Source organism: Scardinius erythrophthalmus (assembly GCF_964197995.2).
Source record: "Scardinius erythrophthalmus genome assembly, chromosome: 17".
NCBI classification, from domain to species: Eukaryota; Metazoa; Chordata; class Actinopteri; order Cypriniformes; family Leuciscidae; genus Scardinius; species Scardinius erythrophthalmus.
The window spans coordinates 23,852,072-23,876,152 of record NC_138237.1 but is presented as its reverse complement, the minus strand read 5'-3'; the positions used below and the strand labels follow the sequence as shown (position 1 = coordinate 23,876,152).

General features: G+C 39.2%; 1 protein-coding gene across 2 annotated transcripts in view; it reads right to left on the bottom strand.

The window, feature by feature from the left end:
• ndst1b (N-deacetylase/N-sulfotransferase (heparan glucosaminyl) 1b) overlaps positions 1–24,081 on the bottom strand; it is a 95,086-nt gene that overhangs the window by 23,538 nt on the left and 47,467 nt on the right. For both annotated transcript variants that reach the window (XM_081390389.1, XM_081390390.1), the window contains exons 3-4: positions 3,350–4,298; positions 135–608 (exon numbers count right to left, since the gene is read on the bottom strand). In XM_081390389.1, coding sequence (XP_081246515.1) covers positions 135–608; positions 3,350–3,895 — 1,020 coding nt within the window. In that variant the 5' untranslated portion in view covers positions 3,896–4,298. The remainder of the gene's footprint in view (positions 1–134; positions 609–3,349; positions 4,299–24,081) is intronic.

The window sequence follows — 24,081 nt, the reverse complement described above, 5'->3', positions numbered from 1 at the left end:
ACATCCAATCATAGCTAGGCTTAATATATAGTTACACTCGATTCACATGAACTGCTAATAAACTAGCAAACCAATTGCTATTTATTAAAGAAAAACTGCACGTGAAGCAAATTTTCAAACAAAAAAGCACCCACCTTGACATCAGAAACCTTCATCCGTGTGCCCTCCTTCCCAACAAAGATGTCATCGACATCCACCAGTATGTAGCGCTCAAGAGCCAGTGAGAGACGTTTGCCAGTCAAGAAACTCACTGCGTCCACCAGCACCAGTTTGTGCAGCCAAAAGTTCAGGTTGTTGCCGAAGAGTACCCGCTGGATGCCATCATGAAGACCCAAATCCTGAACCACGGCTGCATGAAGGGGTCCGGGCGCTCCACTAGCCTCCGTACTCCGTCCCCGAGCTAACAGCACAGGCTCATAGGTGGTGTGGTTAGACTGGAAGACAGTCCAGTCATCTCCAGGTAAGGGACCATGTTCCACTTCCCGGGCCTTGGTTATGAGCAGCAGTGGAGACTTGGGGTTGATGCTACAGTCCCTTAAACCCAGATTGGAGTGCAGGAAGAGAGGAAAACCCTTAAGCTGGGCACTCTGCAAACTGTTCTCATTAGCCTTTAATGAAGTGTCGGAAGAAAAGAGAGCAAATGAGAAATTATTGGTAAAAGAGAGAAAGATCAAAATCCACTTCAAAAGGGGTCATATTCACATTCAGGTTTTTAGCATTTTATTTTCCCTCCATTCATACTTTTAGTCATAGTCATAATTTTGTATTACAAGATCATTATTCATATTTAATGTGCTCATGGCTGTGATGTTAAAACCATTTTTTAACAGCTTAGACTGAGCTGAACTAAATTCAGCGTGAGTTTCCAACTCATGACAATGGAACTCCACTTGAAGTGAGATTTCTAACTTGTAAAAATATGTTCAAACTCAGAATCTGATTTTCAGAAGCTAGTACAGCATCTCATATCCTCAATTTGGTTGCTAAGAGAAAACTTGCAAAGCTAATGTGCAGCAATGCAGGCCTTCTGTAGTTAGAAAAAGACTAGATTTACTGTGAAGGACAATTGCTTTGCAAACAGATTTTTTTATTTGTTTGTTCCCCTTTAATATATCAGTAATGTATTGCTCATGTACTTCTTTTCGTGAATGAGATGCCCTGTGGTACTATGGGTGCCAGTTTGTTTAAACACCATCCGCACTCATCTGCATGCAGCCCACTCTCCTCTCAGGCCAGCTGACCCTGTGAAGCTGGATCAATTGGTGATAAACTGCACACTGAGTGGAACAAACACAATGAGCCTTACAATTTGGAGAGAGGCCTGTATCCTGCTCATCTCCAAACACAGCCATTATTCTGCCACCAGAGGTAGCAATGGGACCCCTCTGGAGAGATGCACAGTCCATATGACATGTCTGATGAATCATGCACATTTTATCTGTTTCTTTTAATGGCAACACACTGAAACAAGAGGTGGTGATGTCACTCAGCAGCACGAGGAGAATAAGGGTGGATGGGAGATTTTCCACATATCAGAGGCCAAAGTCAATAACTTCCCTGAGCCTCTCCTTCTCTCCCTAATTCCATATTCCTGTCTCCATTGTTACAGCAACACTTCCAAGCCAAAGGCTCTTTCGAAGCTTATCAGCATTTAACTTTCACTGACACTGAACAATTCTTGAACCGTGTTAGATAATTAGTCCATTTCCAAAAAGCTGTTAAAAGACTTGTAAGCCACCTTGTTATCTACTGCAAACATAAGCAACTCCTTTCTAAGGGAGTCACTTGGAATTTCCTAAGTGACTGATTTGAAACACTATACATGTAGTAACTCTAAGAAGTTGATTACAGTAGTTTGATGTTAGCATATTGCTAAGCTAACAACACACTTCTCTAACAAAAACACACAGTAAACAAATATTGGGTAAACAATCAATTAGAACTATTTTTATCATTTTTTTGGCACTGAACTAAATATAAGCATATTTAAAATCAAAAACTCTGGTCTTGTCTGAAAGTTCAATCATTTTTTATTTTCCTACTGAGCTGGGGTTTGCTTTTCTACATAGGATACATGTGATGCTGCCTTTAAATTTGGTAAAAAGGAGAAATCGTTTACGGTCGTTTACCAAAAAAAAAAGTTAACAGCCTTCATGTCAGGCATCTTATGACCCCTTAAAATGCTAGGTAGTTTTAGAAGGCAGCTCACTAGGTTTTAGAACAGAGCTAGTGTGTTCGGTTGCAGTCGGAGACTTAATATGGTCCCTAGAGATTATGCCAACTCAAGTGCTGGTTAGGAAACCGAAAGGGTTTATTCCAATTACACATTGAATCTATGGATATGGGATTTTGTCAGAAGACTAATAGGAGGGCAAACAAAAGCCTGAACCCACTGATGCATGCAAGCATAACTAAAAGAAGCGCTGGTGTCCACCGTAATGTTTCTATGTGTGCGTTCAGACATACTCCAACTCGTGAGAGATAAATGCATTTGGCATCGACAGGTGCAAGTCAAGGCTTGATGCGAAGGTAATTATGCATGTTCCATTACTAGTGGCAGCACTTTTTCCTTCAAGGGGGAAAAAGGTTTGGTCTGCATTTACCTACAGGGCCTGTTATCAGACATGCTCAAGGTTCTAAATCAATGAAATCCAGCAAGGAAAGGATGTTAACTGCCTGGACAAGAAAACAACATTTCCGGCCAATCAGGGATCGAACTGCTCCTGCTATTGTGTAAACCCGCAAAGCCTGGGGTAAAAACAGCTTCGAGGAGAATCAGAGCAGCCTGAGTCAATAAAACTTAACGAGCGCAAATTTTGTGCGGTTCCTTTTAAGATGTGTTGATGTCCTTGCCCTTCTGCTGCAGGCGAGCGAGACTCAAACAGTCTCATCAACTGAGTTAACCTCCACTAACAATTAGTGTGCAGCACTTAAGCATGTGAGGGTGATAAAAGCAGGCCTGGCCTTAGGCAAACAATATATGAGAACTGGGAGAGGAGGTTTACAAGACGGTAATGACAGACAGCAATGAGCAATAGTCAAATGTGGCTCTAGGGCCTATTATTTTCTCATACTGATTTCGAAGAGCAGCTCCCTTATAGAACAAGAGCCAAGACAATCAACAAAGATATTCAGAAATGTGCTATTACTGGAATGTTTAGCATAATGCCCCAACCTCCCTCTGTTGCTAATATTTCTGCAACTAACATAAGAATCAGACTGTGAAATGTCAGTCGTGAGATTGTTAAGTGCAAGGTGACTGACCCACTGGAATTAAGAGTCACATTAACATCCATTAGTGACACCATTTTCTGTGAAAGGTCACGCTGTACAAAACAAAATGGCTTACCTTGAAAAAGCCGATGATTCCAACGCCATACTCCACACAGTATTTGTCCAGCAACTCTCTGTTCCAGGCATCCAGGTTGACATATTTGAGGATGTTCTCATAGATGACCAGTGTGAAACGACCCCGGTTCTTGTCTGTGAGTGTGGGCATATCGCCCTTCCCTGGTGCAATCTCAGTCTGGTACCGAAATCTCCCAGATTCCAAGATGGCCACAATGTCCTGGCCCAACTGAGAATACAAGCTCTCCACAAACACCAGCACAACAGGGTCAGTTCGAGACATGTCTGCCGGTTTGGCGGTTCTTGCAGGCAGCACCCTTGCCGACGGAGGGGAAGGAGTCGCTCTGGGATCTTCCCAATCGGCAGTACCTTCTTCTGGGACCACCATACCTCCGACTCCTGCTGGTTCGAGCTCCCGTTTGACGCCATACAGGAAATAGGCTGAGATGAGGACACTGACCATGCAAAAAAGGAAGAGCAGCAACAGGCTGGTCTGCAGCGTGAGCTGACGGAAGAGCCGCCTTACACGTCCACACATCAGCATCATCACCTTGCGACCACACCAATTAGGATAGACACAGTCCTCTATTTACAAATCTATTGTATGGTTTTTCCAATGAGTCAAAAAAGATAAGTCAAAATTGGGCTTCTCCTTAATGCATTTGTTCATGTCACCATTGCAGAGGGTGGCGAGACTGGGTTGGGCAGGGGACTGCATGGGCGAGGTGGGCTTCCACTCTCCAGCAAGGGATGTGCACTGCCCCTACATGCAGCAGCGGCCCCCTGCCCAACACCTTTATGCCCCTTCTCTACCCTCTCTGAGTCCTTATCTCCTGATCCAGTGTAGAGAAGATCTGGGTTTCAGACTTGGTGAAGGTGGCTTCTTGTTTTTCGTCACTGGATGCTCTAGACAGATCATGCCCAGAGCATTCTGGCCTCCTCGAGTTTACCTAAAAAGAAAACAATATTAATTTAACAAAAGTACACCTTAACTCAATGCAATTTTTGCAAAAATATCTACTCTGCACCATTTTAGTAAACAATTATTTTACTTCTGGACAGAACAATCCTTTAAATTAACTCTAAGGTGCAACTGTGTATTCACGGGCAATGAATTTTGACTAGACCACACAAGCAACTTGTATTACTGCTCTCTGAATGTCGGCTGCAAATGCCAAACCCACATGATGCCGTGGGAGCCCTACAACCTGGCTTTCTTTTCACTGAATACTAAGAACGTCTAGAGAGGCATTTACAAAGGCAATGCAAAGATTATGGGATAATGGAGGAGGCTTGTATTGATTAGTGAGGGCTTTAAAAAGTGATCCTCACTATCCTTCATGCACTTCAAAGGGCAAAAGTCATTAAATCTTTTCATCTTAAATGAAGGGTTTAGTGCAAAGTGTGGCACAGGTGAATGAGCTGAATATGATTCAGATTAGCACTAACCAAGTAAAGACCTCTGCAGAATGAGGAGAGAACCAATGGTGATTGCAGGAAGTAGTATCGAAGGCAAAAGGTGAGGGAAGCCATTAAATTGTTGGCAAGTGTGAAAGGATCTTGCAAGAGGGTTCATGCAAGTGTAACTTCAGGTGTTACCTAAACCTTTCAAATATTCCTTATGTAAATTTCAAATACATTTTGATTTGAACCACATAATATCTTGTTTCAGACAAAAGGACGGTAGAAAGTTTGAAAAGTCAGCAAACATAACAGTCAGCAGCTGATTTAAAGCCATTCACATTAGGCAGACACCTAAACAAATAAAACAACTATGACTTTTACAGACATCTTCTATGTTGAAGTACACAGTGTTTTTAGGTTTTTGTTCACTTTCAATAAAATCTTTTCAAAAGATGCAGAGTTTATAGACATGCCATTATCATTGGCCCACATGTCATTTAACTAAAGGGAGGATCATACAATGGCACACAGGGCGTCTGAGGAAAGACTGAAGTGAATCAACAAGACACAACGTGTCTGAGAAGCAATACAGGTCAATTTTCAAAGGCATCACAGACCTACTTCATGTATGGGTTATGTGAAAAGGGAGAGTAGAACAAAGAATCAAAGCCTTGCAGGGGTTCTGGGATAAAAAATGCATGAATACCGCAAAAAAAAGGCAAAAGGCACAAGAGTATGCCTCTAATAAGAGGATGAAGGGGAAAAGAAAATCTTGCCAGAGAAATAAAAGAGCCTTAGAGAAGATCATTTTATCTCTTCAAAAGGTTGCTGGGAGTACAGCATGTAACAATCCTCTCACATTCACAATCCTGAAACACAGCTGTCTGCTCGTGATCCAAAATTCTCATCAGGAATTTTAGGGGCTGGTGACGTTAAGAGAAGAACATGAAGTGTTTGAGCTGAATAGTGGGGAGGCATTGGGTTTTATAAACCAAATCTAGGCTGCATTCCACAAGGGACACTCAAGAATAATGATTTTGCACCCAGTAGCTTCACATCTCCTTCCCTTTACACCAGGATTACACACAGGCCACAATACCTGTCACTGGGCTCTCATTGTGTCCAGCAGAGAAACGTGAACAGCCATCAGCGTGTCGTCAGAGGTCGGATTACAGTCTTTAAAGCTTCCCTATTCAGAGCCTGGTTCTTTAATATGCAAAAGTTCTGACAAGAGTCGGCTGAAGCAGCTCACTGTGTAATGCATGCTCTAACAGTATGACTCAGATGACATGAAGCATGATATCCCACACCCAGAACAAAAGGCTAAGGACACGAAATGGCTTTGTGGCATACAATATTGTTTCACTTGAGCGAAGGTAATAAAATGTTCACTGTAAAATAAACACTGTGTACGAGTGAAAATAAATACAGTACAAGTACAATATTTCATCAATAAAAATATGAAAAAGCGAATTGCAGAACTTTACACTCTCTGATTATTCAGATGCTTTTACACACATACATCTACAAAATCAAGGTTGTGCATTAAGTGAAAGAATATTAAATGGTTGTTTTGAGTTATTTATTCGAGTCAGTTTTCCGTGAATGGCAACAACAAACATTGTTCAAAAGAACAATATTCAATAAGTAAGTCTTTATTAATAATATTCATTATAAAAATATTACTACTAATAAATAGCAATATTATTATACAATTATTAAATTATTAATTGTAATTAATATTATTAGAATATAAAAGGGGTAATGAAAATCTGTCATCATTTCAATTATAGTTTCAAATCTGTATGAATATTGAAGAACACCGAGGTCCAACCATTGTACGAGTATGGACAAATGCAAACACTTCAAAATATGCTTTCAAAAATATTTTATATTCAACAAAAGAATGTCATACAGGTTTAAATTTTTATTTATTTATTTGTGGGTGAACATTCCTTTTAATTAGGCTAGACTAATGGTCATATTGTAGATGAAGACTAAGATAAACGTAATGTGTACATATACATATCTAGATTAGTTACGTTAAAGGTCTAAAAACAGAGATAACTGCCATTAACCTTGCACAAATAAACAAAAATCTGATAGGTTGAAAAAAAAAAAAAAAGAAAAAGTGTTGAAACAAAAGTGTCAAGACGTGGAAAAATAAGGACCTTGACATTTAGAAACCTGTCACCATCTCACCCACGCCAGCAAGTTTCTTCTGTCCCAGATCTTCCCTTTTCACGGTCTCAAAGCCCAACAGACGTGTGAAAAAATGCACCCTGCCTGGGAGTCACAAAAGCCATTTTCTGATGGTAGGATAGCTTCCATAACACTCCCTATCTCAAGGGCACAGCATACCTTCATTCCCAACAGCTCGCACCGTTTTGTCAGCTCTGGCTCTTTCAAATCGCCTCAAGTGTTGGTAGAATCATGAGCCTAGACAATGCTCAACAACTATTATATTTCAAAACACAGATACAAAATTAAAAAAAAAGTTAGATTAGACATTATAAAGCAAACGAATGCTGCCAGGGTGTTCAAATGTTTAAGATTTATGTGCTCCCAGTTATGAGTGCAATAAAACCAAGAGACTGTAAAACACATCAGAACAGCGACATCTACATGATATCTGGAAACGGCACTAAACAAACAAACAAAAAAAGGAAAAAAGCAATAAAAATGGAAAAGGCAGAGGATATCCATATGCATATGTGTTTTTGAGGGATCTACTGACAGGTAAGAAGATATGGAGCCATCAAATGTTTATCTGCACTGTCTCCACTTTCTTGTTTTATTTCAAGGCAAAGTGATGGTATAGATTTGCTGCTGCGATAAAAAAGGATGGCATGCTTGAACAGCTCTGAACACCGAGGCCACATTCACTGCCGCTCAGAGACACAGGACACTTCCTGGAGCAAGAGTTGTGCATCTGCGTGCCAGGACAGCGGGACAATAGCTGGCTGCTTGCCCTGGACAGCTCGGCTCGCAGGACTAGTTTCTACCGAGCTTAAACCACAGGCAGACCTAAAAATCAAAAGAACCCCACCCAAATCGGTACAGTGCCATTCAACATTCACAATGCCGGACATTGTTCACAGCACATGATGATGACGGCGACGGCTGCTGTGGGGTCCGTTCATGCTCATGAATGGAAGTAGTCAGACTGAGACTAATGCTGGCACTGACCACCCCTGTTCTGTTACAAGTTCGGCCTAAACCGACAATAAGAACATTCCAAAGCCTGAGTCTGCCTGTCAGTAAAATGTGTGCATTTCATAAAAAGAATAAATAAAAAAAACATGTACTTCTTATTACGCACCGCTGACGCTGAAAACAAATTTGTGCTGTTAATATGTGCCTGTTAATTCATGATGTGTCAATGCACAGCGCAAAAAAACATACCCAAGGGAAAAAGCTAAATAGTCTAATTTGTTAGAGAGACAAATCACCAGCTGCAGGTCACTGGGAATGAACTCAGCCAGATGAGCAACATTCAAAACATTGTTGACTTCAGGATGATTGCGTCTGTAAAAAGTGAGTTGTTTAAAAAAAGAAGTGTTATTCAAAAGTCTTTTTCTTCTGTTAGAAAGGCTGGTAGATTTCCAAGACTTCATTATACAAACTAATCATCTGCTCAGCTTGCATCTTCTTTGTTTAGGTAGCACCTTTCAAGTCTCTCAACATGGAGCCAAAACAACCCCTACCAAGCCAAAAACACAGCTATCAAAACGAACGTGACCTGCAGACGGCCAGCCACATATCTCAGAACATTTTCCTCAGAAATGGCCACTAACCCAACAAACAACTTTCTTTATGAACACAGTCATCAACACCATCACATTAGTGACAATTACCATGACAGAAAGATGCCATGTTATCTGTCTTGACTAGGGTTACTTAAATTACACAATTCCAGTAGTCGGTTAGCCTTGCTAACGTCAGACCTCTTTCTCATTGAGACGTGGTCTGGGAACCACGTTCATTTTCTCGTATTTGAGGCGTGGTTTACGAATGGCCAGAGCCGTTTATTGGGCGCTACGAATGCCTGTCAAATGCGCCTGTACGTAGCTCATAGCCAATCGTTTCAATTATACCAGATGACGTATGTAGAGCGACAGAAATTCGACGAGGAAGAAGACGAAATAAACTTGCGTTCTAAACTACTAAGAACACTATCTAAGGCTGCATCGAAAGGTAACTTCGCGTCTGATGCCATGTTGGATCCATAGATATAAACAAACTGCTTCGGTGTGTCGCATTGACGTCGCCATCGTCTTGCTGCTCCCTCCCCGTTCTGTGACTAGTTCCCTTTTTGAGGGGAAAATCTGGTCCATGGCATCCAGACTGCCTAGCAGCGTGAATAAAATCGCGCTGCGCGCAAGGCAGCATGGGGAAACCCAGGCTAGTAGTCGGTACTAATACCAGTAAAATTTCACGGTTCTCTGTACCAATTCCGGTACCATAGCAAAAACTGTTGGAACTATTTGACCATTTAACTATTTGAAAATAAAAATATTAATTAAATTAAAGCTACACTGTGTACGATTTTCTCCCATCTAGCAGTGAAATTGTCTATGACTACCAACTGAATATTACTTTCTAGCCCCTCCCATTACGAGGGCGTTTTAACTCCTACGGTGGCCGTATTATTCCAAGATTAACATGGCTTCCAGTTCGACTTCGTCCATGAGTGTTCCTTTAAGTGATGAGGTTACTTTAGAAAACTATTACAAATTGTATTTAGTTATTTAGTCAGTTAACATGTAGGTTATGACCTCCATGTAAAACGAATAATAGTTTAACGTTTTCGTTCGTCATTGCTAACATCAGCTATCAGGTTCCCAAACGAATGCAAGCTAATCTTATTAAAGTATCAATGCTATCGTTATCGACGTTACATGTCCTCGAGAACAGGCGTGATCCTCCATCTTCAACGGGCTTTCAAATCTGCCGGCAGTCGCGAGTAATCCCCCCCTCGCATTCGTCACGGTGCCACTGAGTGTAGAAGCGCGAAAGGCGAAGCTTGAATTTCCAGGTATGACCCTCTTTGGCTAATGTATTTTCAAGATGGAGGCGCAACATTTTGCTGCTTTGTTCATGGTTTGTATATCTGCAGTCCTAGTTTCGGTTTCCCTTTTTGAATGACAAATATTGACTTCTGATACCTGCTGATATAGACAGTTATTTCCATCCACGCAGGCACAGAACGCATAGTTGACAGTCGGCTGTAGTCTTTGTGGTGTGCTCAAGAGCAGCTTTTTGGCCCAGACGGAGTCGACGCAAGTTTTTTGATGTCGGTTTGGTTTGTCACAGTCTCACAGATACACACGGGAGTGTTTGAAAGCAGCCACCTATAACTGGGTACCGAATACACCTGGTTCAACTTCTCAGTACTAACGGTACTGCAGAAATGCTGGTATCATCACATTTTTTAACATTTGATACCGAAGTACTGGTATTTTTGACAACCCTAGTCTTGACCACAATTAAGTAACACATTAAAGTCTACAGTCATACAGATCAGTGACTTGACTTATCAAGTGTGCACAGTAAGGAGCTAAATGTATTGTAAATTTTTTATTTGTTTTGGTTTCTTGCTTTTGCCTTAAAAACATGCAGCGCTTATTTTCAGGGTTAACTGGATAATGTGCTCTAATCTTAAACCCAAAACTGAAGATGTGAGGAGACAATTTGCTGAAATCTCAAATTTTCAAAAGCAATGGGCAACAAACAAAAGCTTTAAAGTTCAAAGACCATGTTCAGTGATAAATATCTAAATCTGTCTGAAAGGGAGCGCCAGCGATTCCCACTGCCAATGTGTTAAAAGCAAAATTTTGCTTTTATAGTTAATAAATAGCTAATAATAATGAATATGGGATGTCACACTAGCAGAAGAGGACATATTTTTGCCTTTATGGGCTTTTGGCTTGATGTGAACCCATCAGACATTGGTCTCAGGTCTCAAAAACTGTGATGTTGGCCTGAATATTGATATAATAACGTGCAATAATCCCACAGAAGAAATTAATTTAGCTAATGGTAGTTTTAAAGGGGCCATATCGTCAAAATCTGAATTTGATTTAATACATAAACATACTTCAGCATCCACAATGCAAATCCTACCCAGTTCACACTAACACACACAAAAAAAGAAAGAAGAAAAAGGCCGTTCTGAAATAGTTAAGGTTATGAAGTCATAAGACAGAGCACAGGAATGGCCATGTTTATATAAACTATGTACAATATATCCATATCATAGATACCATATACACTTTTTTATACTGTACATTATAATGTTATGATGCCTGAATCCATTTGTAGCATTTAAAATGATTGTTTTGTGAAACATCATGCAAAATGAAGGCAAGCCAATCATAACAGAGCTCATTAACATTTAGATGTTTTAAAGGTACAGTAGAAAAAAACTGAGTAATTATAAGGGTCTGACAGGATGGAAAATTATGAGGCAAATTAGACAACAACTGTTTTGGTCGCAAGGAACCTTATTAATCTTAAACCCTTATTATTAGGTAAAAACTGAAAATTTATGACTTGTTCTTCATTAGGTGTAATTTGGAAATTTAACCTACTATTATTATTATTATGTTTTTTTTAAAAATGCAAAATTTGAAAATTATGAAAAAAGATCTTAATCAAGTGCTAGTTTTGTAAATGTCTTTTATGATGTTACATTTAATCTGTAAATAAAATTTTGTATTTTTAAAATGTAATTCATTTATTAGATATTTCAAGGACTAAGAAAGATAAATCTACATATAATTATATTACACATTGAAATAATTATTAAAATAGATTATTTACATGTATATACATTATTATAATATAAATTAATGAAATTAATATAATTCAATTATTTAAAGACTTAATTAAAAAAATGCTACAAATGTGTGTCTCCTTTATTTATTGAATGTGTTAATAGATTCTAAAAGTGCTTTGTTAGAGATGGAATGAAACTGGATAGGATGGAGAGAGAGAGAGAGAGAGAGAGAGAGAGAGAGAGAGAGAGAGAGAGAGAGAGAGAGAGAGAGAGAGAGAGAGAGAGAGAGAGAGAGAGAGAGAGAGAGAGAGAGAGAGAGAGAGAGAGAGAGAGAGAGAGAGAGAGAGAGAGAGAGAGAGAGAGAGAGAGAGAGAGAGAGAGAAATGGACAGTCAGAGAAACAGAGCAAGAGATAAAGGGGCTGATAGGATGAGAGCAAACAAGAGCTACATAAAAAGGGCTTCACCAGATTGCTTGGTTCAAAGGGTAAAGATGCCATTGGGACAAACGGTTGGTAAACTCCTCAGGGCTTCAAACACTGAACTGACAAACAACATTAGATACCCAAAGGGCCTAGACGCAGCACAATCTGGAGAAGGTCGGGGAAGTGTAATCCTAAATCCCTAATCCTGTTTATCTGGGCTGGACCAAATGCCGATGAAAATGGCAGATGAATGCACATCGAGTGGACTAAGTGTAACCTGAAACTTCATTGCCGACAGCAAAAAAAAAACAGCTCTGCAGATCAGTTCACAGTTCAAATCAATTAGAGGCCATTACAAAGCAGGGCACGACAATATGAGAATACGGAAGCTACACAGCCAAGCGATGCAATTACACCTCAAGCACAGGTATCAACATAGCCGGACTTCAGTTTAAAAGGCAATCGTGCCCCTAAAAAATGCAGTTTTAATGGGTTGATATTCATGAATAAACAAGTGTGAAGTCTGAGAAACGACAGCAGCTCAAGACATCTTTACAGATCCGAAATACTTGAGACGTAAGGACTTCCTCTGTGGCAGATATGGAGGGGACACTCAAAGTCACTATTATGTATGAAGGCACAATGGAAGCTGCAGAGAGCAACAAATCAATCTTCCCTGCTGGCGGCTCCAATCTCAAGGGCACTCAGTCTCCATCAGAAGACTGCATTTGCCCTTGCCAGGCCAGACGGTGTGTGTGCTGAGCTCCATCCTGTGCGCTCTCACACCCGGCATCCACACACACACAAGTTTTGATACAACTGTACTGGTAAACACTCCAGTCTGTCTGCACACAGTGTGCTGCCACCGTTCTGCAGCCGGTGCCAAGCTCGAGGACGGGCTGACTTGCCAAAAGATCCTTCCCCACCCTACGCACAACATGGGCCGCTGCTGTATCTGCATCCACCGCACTGCTGATCTAATGTCCGTCATAATCAGTGGGGGTAATCTCCTGTTTCACTGGGACCGTGCTGACCCCGAGAAACTGGACAAAAAAAGACACGCAATCGTGTGCCCAACTGACCGTCTTTACCGCAGGGGAAATGGGATTATGGGTAGGGAGGAGGCTTGTCTCATAAAATGAGGGTGAACAGTGGGGGCCGCAGGCTGTTAGGGGAACGGCGTGGACTCTCTGAGATTAAAACAACACGAGTTGACTGTATGGGACAAAAAAACTAAATTAAATGAATAAACAAAATCAAAGTTATTATTATGTAAAAGCTAGGGGTTTAACGGTACACAGAAATGACGGTTCGGTAAGTACCTTAGTATCTAAATATGTTTTCAAAACATATGTTTTTTTTTTCTCTCCCAATTAAACACTGGCTTACTGAAAAAACTATGTATTTACATAAAGTCTATCAATATTGCTGCAACCAGATGCAACACACTCTTCGTACAGCAGTTTATGGCACTGTTGTAAATAGGAAGTGCTTAATAATTTAAAATAAGGTTAGAATTATTGTGCACACATTCTAATCCGCTCCTAGCCTACAAATCTAGACGCACCCTAGAGGCAGCAAAATTTATTTTGCTTCCAGGGTAGTCTAGCAACTCTCCGTTGACTTTTTGAGCTGGAAAAAACAAACTCAGGTCAGGCCAATCACATCGTGTATAGAGTCGGTGGGCGGGCTTAACATAATGACGACAACAAAGAATTGAAAACAAAGAATGGCTGATGACGAACAGCGGTCTTTCGAATCGGCTTTGGCCGTGACTCGAGGACTTGGAGTTAAGCTTTTCTTTGAGAAAAGAACAAAGAACGGCACTTAAGTCATTCTTAAAAAAGGAAGATGTGTTCGTAGTTTTGCTGGCCAGATTTGGCAAAAGTTGAATCTATCAACTAACGTTAGCTCCGCTGTTGGGAAAACACTGGTTGATTGAAGCGCTGTCCTATTGCGTGCCGAGGGAATTTGAAAGACAGCCGTTTCTCCTGCCCCTCGGATTGAGCCGTGCCTAAGGTGAGTTGCCAGACCTAACATCTTGATGTAGGCTAATCCGCTCCATCTATTTTGATGCGCATGTGCGCACAGGCAATTGTTCATCGAAGTTAAACGTAGACTCGCTTGCTGTCGGGATAATTCTTTGTGCGAAATTTAAATATTTGTGTACATTTTTAACATTTAAAGCTAAGTATACCACCTGTAAGATATGTTGTGTGCTGAGGAAAATGCATCTCAAATGCATTAAACACCCTAGTAAAAATTGGAAAATTCATAATTTGTCTATTAGATGTCATTAGAAAATTAAACCTATTATTATTATTTATTTATTTTAAATGGAACAACATTTGGAAATACAAATTTTATTACAAATTTATTATGAAATCCAGAGCTAATTTAGTAAGTGTATAATATGACGCTATTTTTCTATATTAATTTAGTGTTTTTATTTTTTTAACCGCTTTGTATCTTTGTAATTTTAAAATACAAATGTACTGTACACATTTAATAAGTAAATACAATTTTAAGTTCATGAATGTCTTTACAGTCACATTTGATCAACTTAATGCATCCTTGCAGAATACATTAATTTCTCAATTTTTTTGTACCTATAATTGTACCACATATTAAAAATACATAAATTATTAAAATATATCAAAATCAATAAAATAAAACAATAGAAATGATTATTTATTGATTTAAGTTTTACTTCGAGTACTTTAGTCCTTCAACTGTTGATTAAAATGTTGCTGTGACAGAAAAGGTTTTTTCCCCATCAAAAGAAAATGCAAAAAAGAAATTACCATCATTATTAACATTCCATGAGCAATCATTTAGCAGGTGTCACCCAAATGAGCCCACAATCACACAAAATTAGCTAATTACACAGATTCTAGGCAATCCTGATGGTAAACAAAACAAGTGAGCAGAATATAAAGAGCAACTAGGCAGATGGATGTTTTTCCGAGACCAATCAGACAGTGCACAATGATGAATCACAGTAGAAGGAGCGGCACCAACAGGGGTCCTCTTGTCCGTGAGACGTGCCAACGAATCAAAGCTAACCGCGAGGTGCATCAGTGCAGCTCCATTCTCTTCAATGTGTCGCTAATATCCAAATACCTCTCAGACAAAGAAGCATTTCAGAAATATGTTTGACACAGGCACAGAAAGAAATCAATGAGCTGTCAGCTCAATCTCTTCCCTCAGTGCACCTTAATGGCTCAGGCGAAAAAAGACAGTCCAAGCCTGACCCCATCACTTATAAAGTCATCCAAGCTTCGATTTCACTTTAAATGACAAAATGCAGGGTTAAAAGCACAGAGATATTTGGATTTAACCAGCTTTTAAGCCCCATGTGGACGCTAACCTCAGGGATGCCTTGAAGAAATTTCAGGGTGGAAGCAACCACACACTTTGTATGTCTCCACCTGGTATCTACGAGTGAAGCTGCACACCGATAAGGACAACCAAACATCTCGAATTCCCAAAATAAAGTAACTCGACTTGTTCAGATTCAGAATGACATTCAGTGTTGGAAGAAACTGCTTATACTGAAGCCCGTGTGAAGAACGGGTGCAGAAAAACTCCCGTCAGCTTCTTTAAGGATGTCTTCGGTGGTTAGCCAATGCTACAGGGGATAATTGGTAGCGGTGCGCATCCACTAGCAAATAAAAACAAGGGCAGCCATTACATGCCGAGCCCAGATGCTCAGAAGCACCTCCGTCCCTCTCCTCTTAATTAGGTTGCACAACACGAAGGGAACTAGGCTATTTTTAGCCCCTTTAACTACCGAGGGCTCTCAAAGACCAGGAGAGAGTAGAAACAAGAGGAGAGAGAGAGAGATAGAGAGAGAGAAACAGAAATGTCACCTTTATTTCAGAGGACACTGGAGCCACAAAAGGTTACAAAAATAAATATCAGACATGCTGCTTGTTATCTCAGGCCAGAAAATTTAGACCTGACCCTGAAATTACCTCCAACGATAACAGTGAATTCATCTTCAGGATGTTGGGAGCAGTTTGCGAATGAGATTACGCTGAAGGCCAGTCACACAAAATCAATTTTAAAAGAGCGAGTAACTAAATCAAATATCCCATTTTACACACATTCCTTCTAGTTCACAACATAAAAAGCATAACTCACTCGCCCTCATAACAGTAATATTATTAAAGTATTACCATAAACTATTATGTTTTAAAGGTTTTACATAATCAAAGACTATAAATGCAAACTGACCTGGCACTTTATTCTGTTTCACCTGCTTCATTTGTAGGTCCAATTGGTAGGCCCATGTGGTTATAAGTGACCGCAACAAATAGCACAATTTTAGGGATCATTCATGTCGATAGCTCAAATGGTGAGAGTTGCACCCCACAGTTTATGACTGCCTTAGGAAGCATCGCTAAAAATTATAATCACGGCCCACTTTCACAAGCTAATCAAATGCTAGTGGATAAATCAAGCCTCGCTCTACAGGACTTCCTGCTATCCTGTCGTACTCAGAAATGGGTCACATTACAGAAGTATAAAGGGTTAGTTCATCTAAAGATTTACATTTATGTACTCATGCCGATATAAATCCACACACTGTTGATTTTACCCTTTACCACAGGAAAATGTTAAACCAGCTACTTTCCAAACACAAGTTCACAGTGACCATGCATACATATCGCTGTCTTTTGTTTCTTAAGTGATATCTTGCATCTCAGTTAGTGATAGTATTAAATCAATCAGGGGACTGTAATATTGGTAGAGTCGTTTGGTTGCCAGAATGACTGTTGTTTTTGTATACTGTAGCAGATTATAAGATAATGAACAGGTACAATTTAAAACCGTTTCAACTCACATCCATATGTCATGTCCACAGTCCACAAAATTATTTATTTGGAGAAAAGCAGAGTAACGAGTGTTATGACTGTACATGATCCCTTAAATGTTTGTCTTGTTTGGAACTTTTCCATTTGTATTGGCTCAAAGCCGCATACTAGGAACTATTTTTCTTTGTGGAGGCTTTGAGTTTATAGTCTTGACTGTTGAAAATATCATCATATTCTCTGTAAAAACCAGTTTACAAATTTCTCATGTTTAATTGCAAAATGAGTAGGCTAAATGTTTAGACTGTAAATCTGCCATGTTGTAATTTTAATTTTAACCTCATTTACAAATATAATTTCTTTATATTCTCTCTTTATTTATCGGAAATTAAATTAACAAACATATTTAAAAGGAGTTAAGGTGTGCTTCACATTGTAACACCTCCAGACATGATATACAGTAATACAGCCCTACTGTGGCTAGTAAAAAAAACAAAAAAAACAGCTTCAATATCTTCAAAAAGATTCAATTCTCAGCTTCGACTGCTGTCCTGAGGCCAATGCCATATACTATTCTGTCCATCAAACTCAGCGGAGACACAATACTACAATGCCATAAAGAAGGATATAACAGGCTGTCTAATCTCCTACGGCTCACGCTCGATTGATCCAGGACAGCTGCACAAACCGCTTACACGTCTTTTTTTAACCCGTTGTTTAAAAGAGAACTGTGGCAAAGCTGTTTTGTTAGCTGTGATTAGATCGGGTTTAATATGCTAGAGCATAATGGATCGCCATCAGCGCGGGTGTGCAGTTCTGCATAGGAGTCCTGTGTCTGAAACACAATGAGACATCTATGTAAGGCTCCTCTTAAGAGACAAACAACAATGAAGTGGCCGTGTCAGTTCGTACATTTCTCTTGTTATCCAGGCTCCATTTTTGCTGAGGCAGGACAAAAGACGCTTCAGGTTTCACTGAAGGAGGGGAAAAAAAAACAACCGTCTCTGATAAGGCCACAGTGCTTTCTTTTTCTCATTTATAAACTTCAGGTTACTGGTAGAAACAGACATTTTGACTGATATGACTGCAAACAATGGCAATGGTCTGTTCTTCTAGACAGCATTCACAGAAAATAATAATTTAGATCACATGCAATCAAGCAAGGCACTTGAATGTACAGGCTTAAAGAAAATAAATATCTGTTAAGCAACTGAAATGTGGAACAGGCATGGTGTACATTGTTTAATTGGAAAAATAAATCCTAATATCATCTGCTTCCAATATCATTCTAATCCCACCGGGACAGACAACACCCTATTGGACTACAGCACTGACTCTTGCTCCATTTTGCTGTGTTTTTAATATGTATATTGCTTGAGTTAAATTGTTTGGATTAGGCCACATGTACTTTGAGAGGTTTATGTTTTGTAAAGAGCCTTGAGAACTGAAAAAGTCCTACATATTATAGACATTTTTATTATCAGGAATCTTAAGGAATTTAATCCTTCTGATTCTTCCTAATGATTCCTGTTCCCTAATTCATTGATGATTCTTTTTGTACCAAAAAACAACTTTTCTATTTTAAATGTATGTGATCTATATATTTTAATATAATAATTTAAAATCTTTTCTTGATTAACAAACATTTCTTATCAATGTTGAAAACAGCTGAGCTGCTTAATATTTTTTGGAAACTGTAAAGCATTTTTTTTCAGGATTCTTTGATGAATATAAAAGTTCTAAAGAACAAGAAGAAGAAATGTATTAACGGTCATGTTTGATCAATTCAATGCAATTCAAGTATTTTTTGCGTAAAAAAAAAATTACTGACCCCAAACTTTTGAACAGTACTGTAATTTTGATAATAAACATATTTAAATTTAAAGGGTTAGTTCACCCAAAAATGAAAATTCTGTCAGTAATTACTCACCCTCATGTTGTTCCAACCGCGTAAGACCTTCGTTCATCTTCGGAACACAAATTAAGATATTTTTGATTAAATCTGAGCGCTGTCTCACTTCTCCATAGGCTGCTATGTGACCGAAACTTGCTGGCCCAGAAAAGTTATTAAAAAGATCGTTAATATAGTCCAAGTGACCACAGTGGCTCAATCTTAAGTATATCAAGCGACGAGAATACTTTTTGTGCGCAAAAACAAACAAAAATAACAACTTTATTCCACTTTTCATTTCCTTCTCTCTGGGCCTCGTAGTGTTTTTGCGCTGCGTGTCTGTGTTGCACGTCATCACGCATCACCCACATGACCGGCGTCGGCCAATAGCGAGCCTACGTGGTGACGTGTAACACAGACGCGCTGCGCAAAAACACTACGCGAACCAACTAGAGGTCCAGAGAGAAGGAAATGAATAGTGGAATAAAGTCGTTATTTTTGTTTGTTTTTGCGCACAAAAAGTATTCTCGTCGCTTGATATACATAAGATTGAGCCACTGGAGTCACTTGGACTATATTAACGATCTCTTTAATAACTTTTCTGGGCCAGCAAGTTTCGGTCACATAGCAGTCTATGGAGGAGTGAGACATGGCTCAGATTTCATCAAAAATATCTTAATTTGTGTTCCGAAGATGAACGAAGGTCTTACGCGGTTGGAACAACATGAGGGTGAGTAATTACTGACAGAATTTTCATTTTTGGGTGAACTAACCCTTTAAATTAAGATGTTGATTTGTTTTTTTAAAGAGAATGAATATAATCCAATAATTACCACATTCAATAAAAATGCAATCCATTACACAGTAGACAAAAATACTAAAACAAATCATGTGGTAACAAAATCAGTTGAAATTGGTTAATTAATTTTGATGAGTTGAAGTAATGGGAAAACATATGTTGCTATGACTTACTGATCATATCAATTATTTACAAGCACAGCCAGTTCTTCGATTCCAAACAAAAGTACACAACAGCCACATGATTACAGGCGGAGTGGTTGAGAGGATGGCTTAGTGCTCAAGAGTCAGTGCAAAAACTCCCAGTGAAGTGGGTTTGGAACAATAATCCATGTACAGAAAAAGTAATAAGCTAAAGCCATAAGGATATATGCAAGATTGGATATAATGCATCCACTATCAAGGCTGTAACCGACTATTCCACCTCAACCTTCTTATAAAGAAAGGCGGCATAAGGGAACACCTTACTGAAACAACTTTCCCACTATTAATTTGAGAAACCATTCCACTGAGGACAAACATGTCACTGGCTCAAAGACGAATATGTAGCCTACATAAAACTGCAGGCTGAATCTACTTTGTAATAAGCAGAAATGAGAGCAAATGCTATTGTGTAGGGTCCTTGCAACAGGCGGGTAAAAAACCCAGTGCCTTAATCTTTTTGGCATATTCTATATGCCCCACGGCTTTAGGGAACGAGAAGATTTCCTCTTTCACTTTGAGAGAGAGAAGGAGGGATTTAGGTTAAGAGAGGCGAGAGGAGGGAGAAAGCGAGAGGATGTTGCTTTAGAAGTTATAGCGCAGCCAGAAGCAATGCATCATGCTGACATGAACGAGGAACAGAGGGAGAGTGAATTTACTCTATTGGATTTCAGTGGAAACAAATACGATTGGCCACCCTCAAGATTCATCACATTGACTACCAATTAGACGGGCAGAGCAGAAGCAGCCATCGATTTCTGAGAGGTCAAGCCTTATGTTACACCTTAATTGACGCTCACACGGCTGCAGCTTGGCAAAAACTGAGAAACAACTGTATAATCACACTGCTGAGATTAACTGCTAAAAAAGGAGGAGTATATGTGTTTGTGAGTGTGATTACTCACACACTTGTGTGTGCTCCAGTCGCATTTTGGTGTGTTGATCAGCAGTTTGTGCATAACCACAATATTAAAATTAAATATTTTGCGAGTTGCCTGAACAAGAAATCGACTAATCAGTCTCAAGATCAATCTGTACAATTATGTATGCAATTTTAATTTTATATAAAATATATTGAGCTATCAATATTATTGTTAAAATATATGAATATGAAAATAAAAACATATTTGATGAAGAAAAAATGCAACCATTTAGGGTCAGATTTTTTACTTACCTGACACACATGGCCTAAACCTTATATACAGACATATACATACAATCATATGATATTGTTCAGAGTCTATTTCGTGCACACAACGTGGATAAGCTACAACAGTTAAACATGTTAGCTATGTGGACACTAGCTCGATTTTAATTGATAAGGACATGGTTTCTATTATCTTTTAGTCCGTGTTGTTTTCTGTTGAATTGTGAAGAAAACTTCACTAAACATTTGTAGCGAGCCTGTCATCCATCGCAAAAAGCTTTGGGTTTTGTTAGTTTTAATATGAAGCAAAGTATCAAGTACAAACTTTTAACAATAAATGTTGTTTTGGTGCTCTTTAATATGGTGTGGCAGATCACTAACCGTCTCAGTTCAAGCGGCAGCATGGATCAAGCGCACCAGAACAGATCATCTCTTTCTCTTTACTACTAGTTACAGCATGAAATAAACATGGGTGAACATGTAAACATGAAAGCGCTCAATCAGTGTTTCAATCGGGACATCAATAAAACAGATTGTAGGCTATACAATGTTACTTAACGTTACACTTGCCTAAAGAAAGCGATTCAATGTCCATAAATTCATAAGTTAGCTAGGAAAAATATCTTGATAAAAGAGCATTTTGCTCAATATATGCACTGTATTACATATTCATTATATTTGTACTTAACATGTTAGTGATGGCTTCATTATTTAACGTATGTTTGAATAAATCTGTCATGAAAACAAGTTATTACAGTTTATTGTCATTTAAATGTTTATACTTCAACAAACTGGAGTAGAAACAATTTTGTGATTAAAAAAATTCAATAAAAACTGCCGTGTGTGTAATTTAAATGTTTGTACATCTCCGTTGTAGATATTTGAGTTGATTATTAAATTATTTTTATTAATTATTGATTATTTATTTTTCGTTTTTTAAGCCAAGTGCATCCTGAATTTTCAGTTTTGGCCCAAATTTCGGTGCATCTCTTATGTAAACTCATGACTCGAGACTCTGGGCACCAAAGACTAACTGACCAACATGTATAAATATCTGAAACCAGCCTTTAGACAAAAACTACAGTTCTGACCTCAAAGGACTCGTGGCCTAAATTACATCTGCACTAGGGGTTGGTCCAGCTACATTTAGACACTCCAAGGAGAAACCCGTCCTAACCCTGGAACTGAACAAATGACTTCTGAAGTTCATTCAGCCCACAGGTCTTCCTTTTCACCACAGGTGCAGCGATCAGTTCAGAGGGCAGCGCCCCACACAACTCCATTGGCACCTGCCATCCTCTGCATCCCGTTTCTGACGCCAAATCCTGCTAAGTAAGCCAGGTGGTGAAAGTCACAGGTATAAACTTGGCCACAGAGTTAGCTTTGTGTGTGAGTAATGTGGGATAGTGCTAATGATGAGTGCTAATATATGCATCTTTGCTTCACTAAACCACAGTGCTAGATTAAAAGTGGTAATGGCAATATACACACATTACATCACATTAAACAACGCTACGCATTTTGGTAAATGCCACCTTATGAGATGGAGAACAACAAATCATTAAAAGACATTTTGAAATTGTGTTCGTAACCCATTTCCATGTGAAACAGGATACGTAATTAGAAAAATAAAGCAGGATGCGACTTGATTTTATGCACAGAGAACTGATGGACAGTGCAAAGTGGACAAAGAAGTCACTAAGGTTGAATTTATTTGATCAAAAATACAGTAAAATACTAATATTGTGAAATATTTATTTTAATAAATTTTTTATATTTGACTATATTTTATACCGCCTTGTAAGAGAGTGTAAGAGACTTGCGGTGTCTACCTTTTTATGGTCAGCCCCTAAGATATCCGCTTTGACTGCCAGAGCATTGACTCATGCTGGAATAAGCCGGAACAAAGATGCACGTCAATCCACATCCACCCACCTGAAACACCCTGAAACCATCCTGCTTTATTCTTTTTTGCTCATCTACCCAACTGCCAGAGAGCTGGGTGCCATTTGAAGGCGAGGTGTAGCATTTGCACTGCCTTGATCATCAGCGTGTGTGTCCAAGCTCTCAGTGGGGAATTCTGGCTGGCATCTCTTCTGAAATTGGCAGCGCTATTTGTCAGACGCAGGGACCGACTCTTGCAGAGAAGACCATCTTAAAATGTCAACATCGTTGGAACGGCTCAAAACATAATTTTTCAAAAAAGTTATTTGCTTTTTTTGTTGTTGAAAAGTCAGCAAAAGCCACTTTGGAATTGTCATAGCCTCTTTGCACAGTAGGACTTCAAGTCCAGCTAGTTTAAATCACAGTGACACAGTGAGTCATCAGTGATACTTGGCTCAAGGATCACAGCAGGAATCTGCTGAAAATCTCACTCGTGTTGACAGATGAGCATGTGGCTCGCCGATCGATAATAAGCTCTACAATTTTAGAGCGAAAGGTCAGTCTTCAACTCAACTTTCATCAAATTTCGGACATTACCGAGATCACATATTATTGCTTCTTCAGTAGTGTATGAGCTAGTTCTTTTGTGCAGATTTCCACCTTAGGCAGAATAAAGTGCTGAATAATGTTATTTATAAAATCCCATCAGTGCAACACATCCCAGGGGTATCGGCCTGACATTTGAGGCTAAAATCCACTAAGTGGTTCCACCGTCAGGGTGCTAAGTCGAGTCCAGCTTTCAGGCTACTGTGGAGGAAACGTTCTCTCTGCGAGGGGGAATGTATACACAGAGGAGCCATCGCTGTCACTTTCATCGGCACAGCATGCTTAAATGGAGTCACCCCATGAGCAGGTAGGTTGGGAATGGTCTAAAGGTACCAGACCAGGGGCCTCCTTCCATTGATTTCATCCTAAAAGTGCACAAAAGTTAGATTTTACCTTCAACCTTGAATCTAGATTTTAGATTGTACGCCTAAACCTGCGCAAAATTCTCTTTATAAAACCCAGTCACTGGAAGATTGTCCGTAAATGCATCTCTACCCAATCTCCTCCCCGAAACAACAATATAGAGCTTACAACGCCTCGTTTTACTATGCATTAAGTCATATGCATGTCATTTCCAGGCCCATCCACGTGATGCCATGTTTAACACAAAACATTAGGCAAATATGAGATAAGACTATGTGCAGCCACATTACATTACTAAAAATATTTTGGGGATATTTTTGGGGATATTTAATTTGAATTTTATCAATCAATAAATTCCATTAGAAACAAACCTTGTTGTATTATTTTAATTTAATACTGTGAAGCTGCTTTGATACAA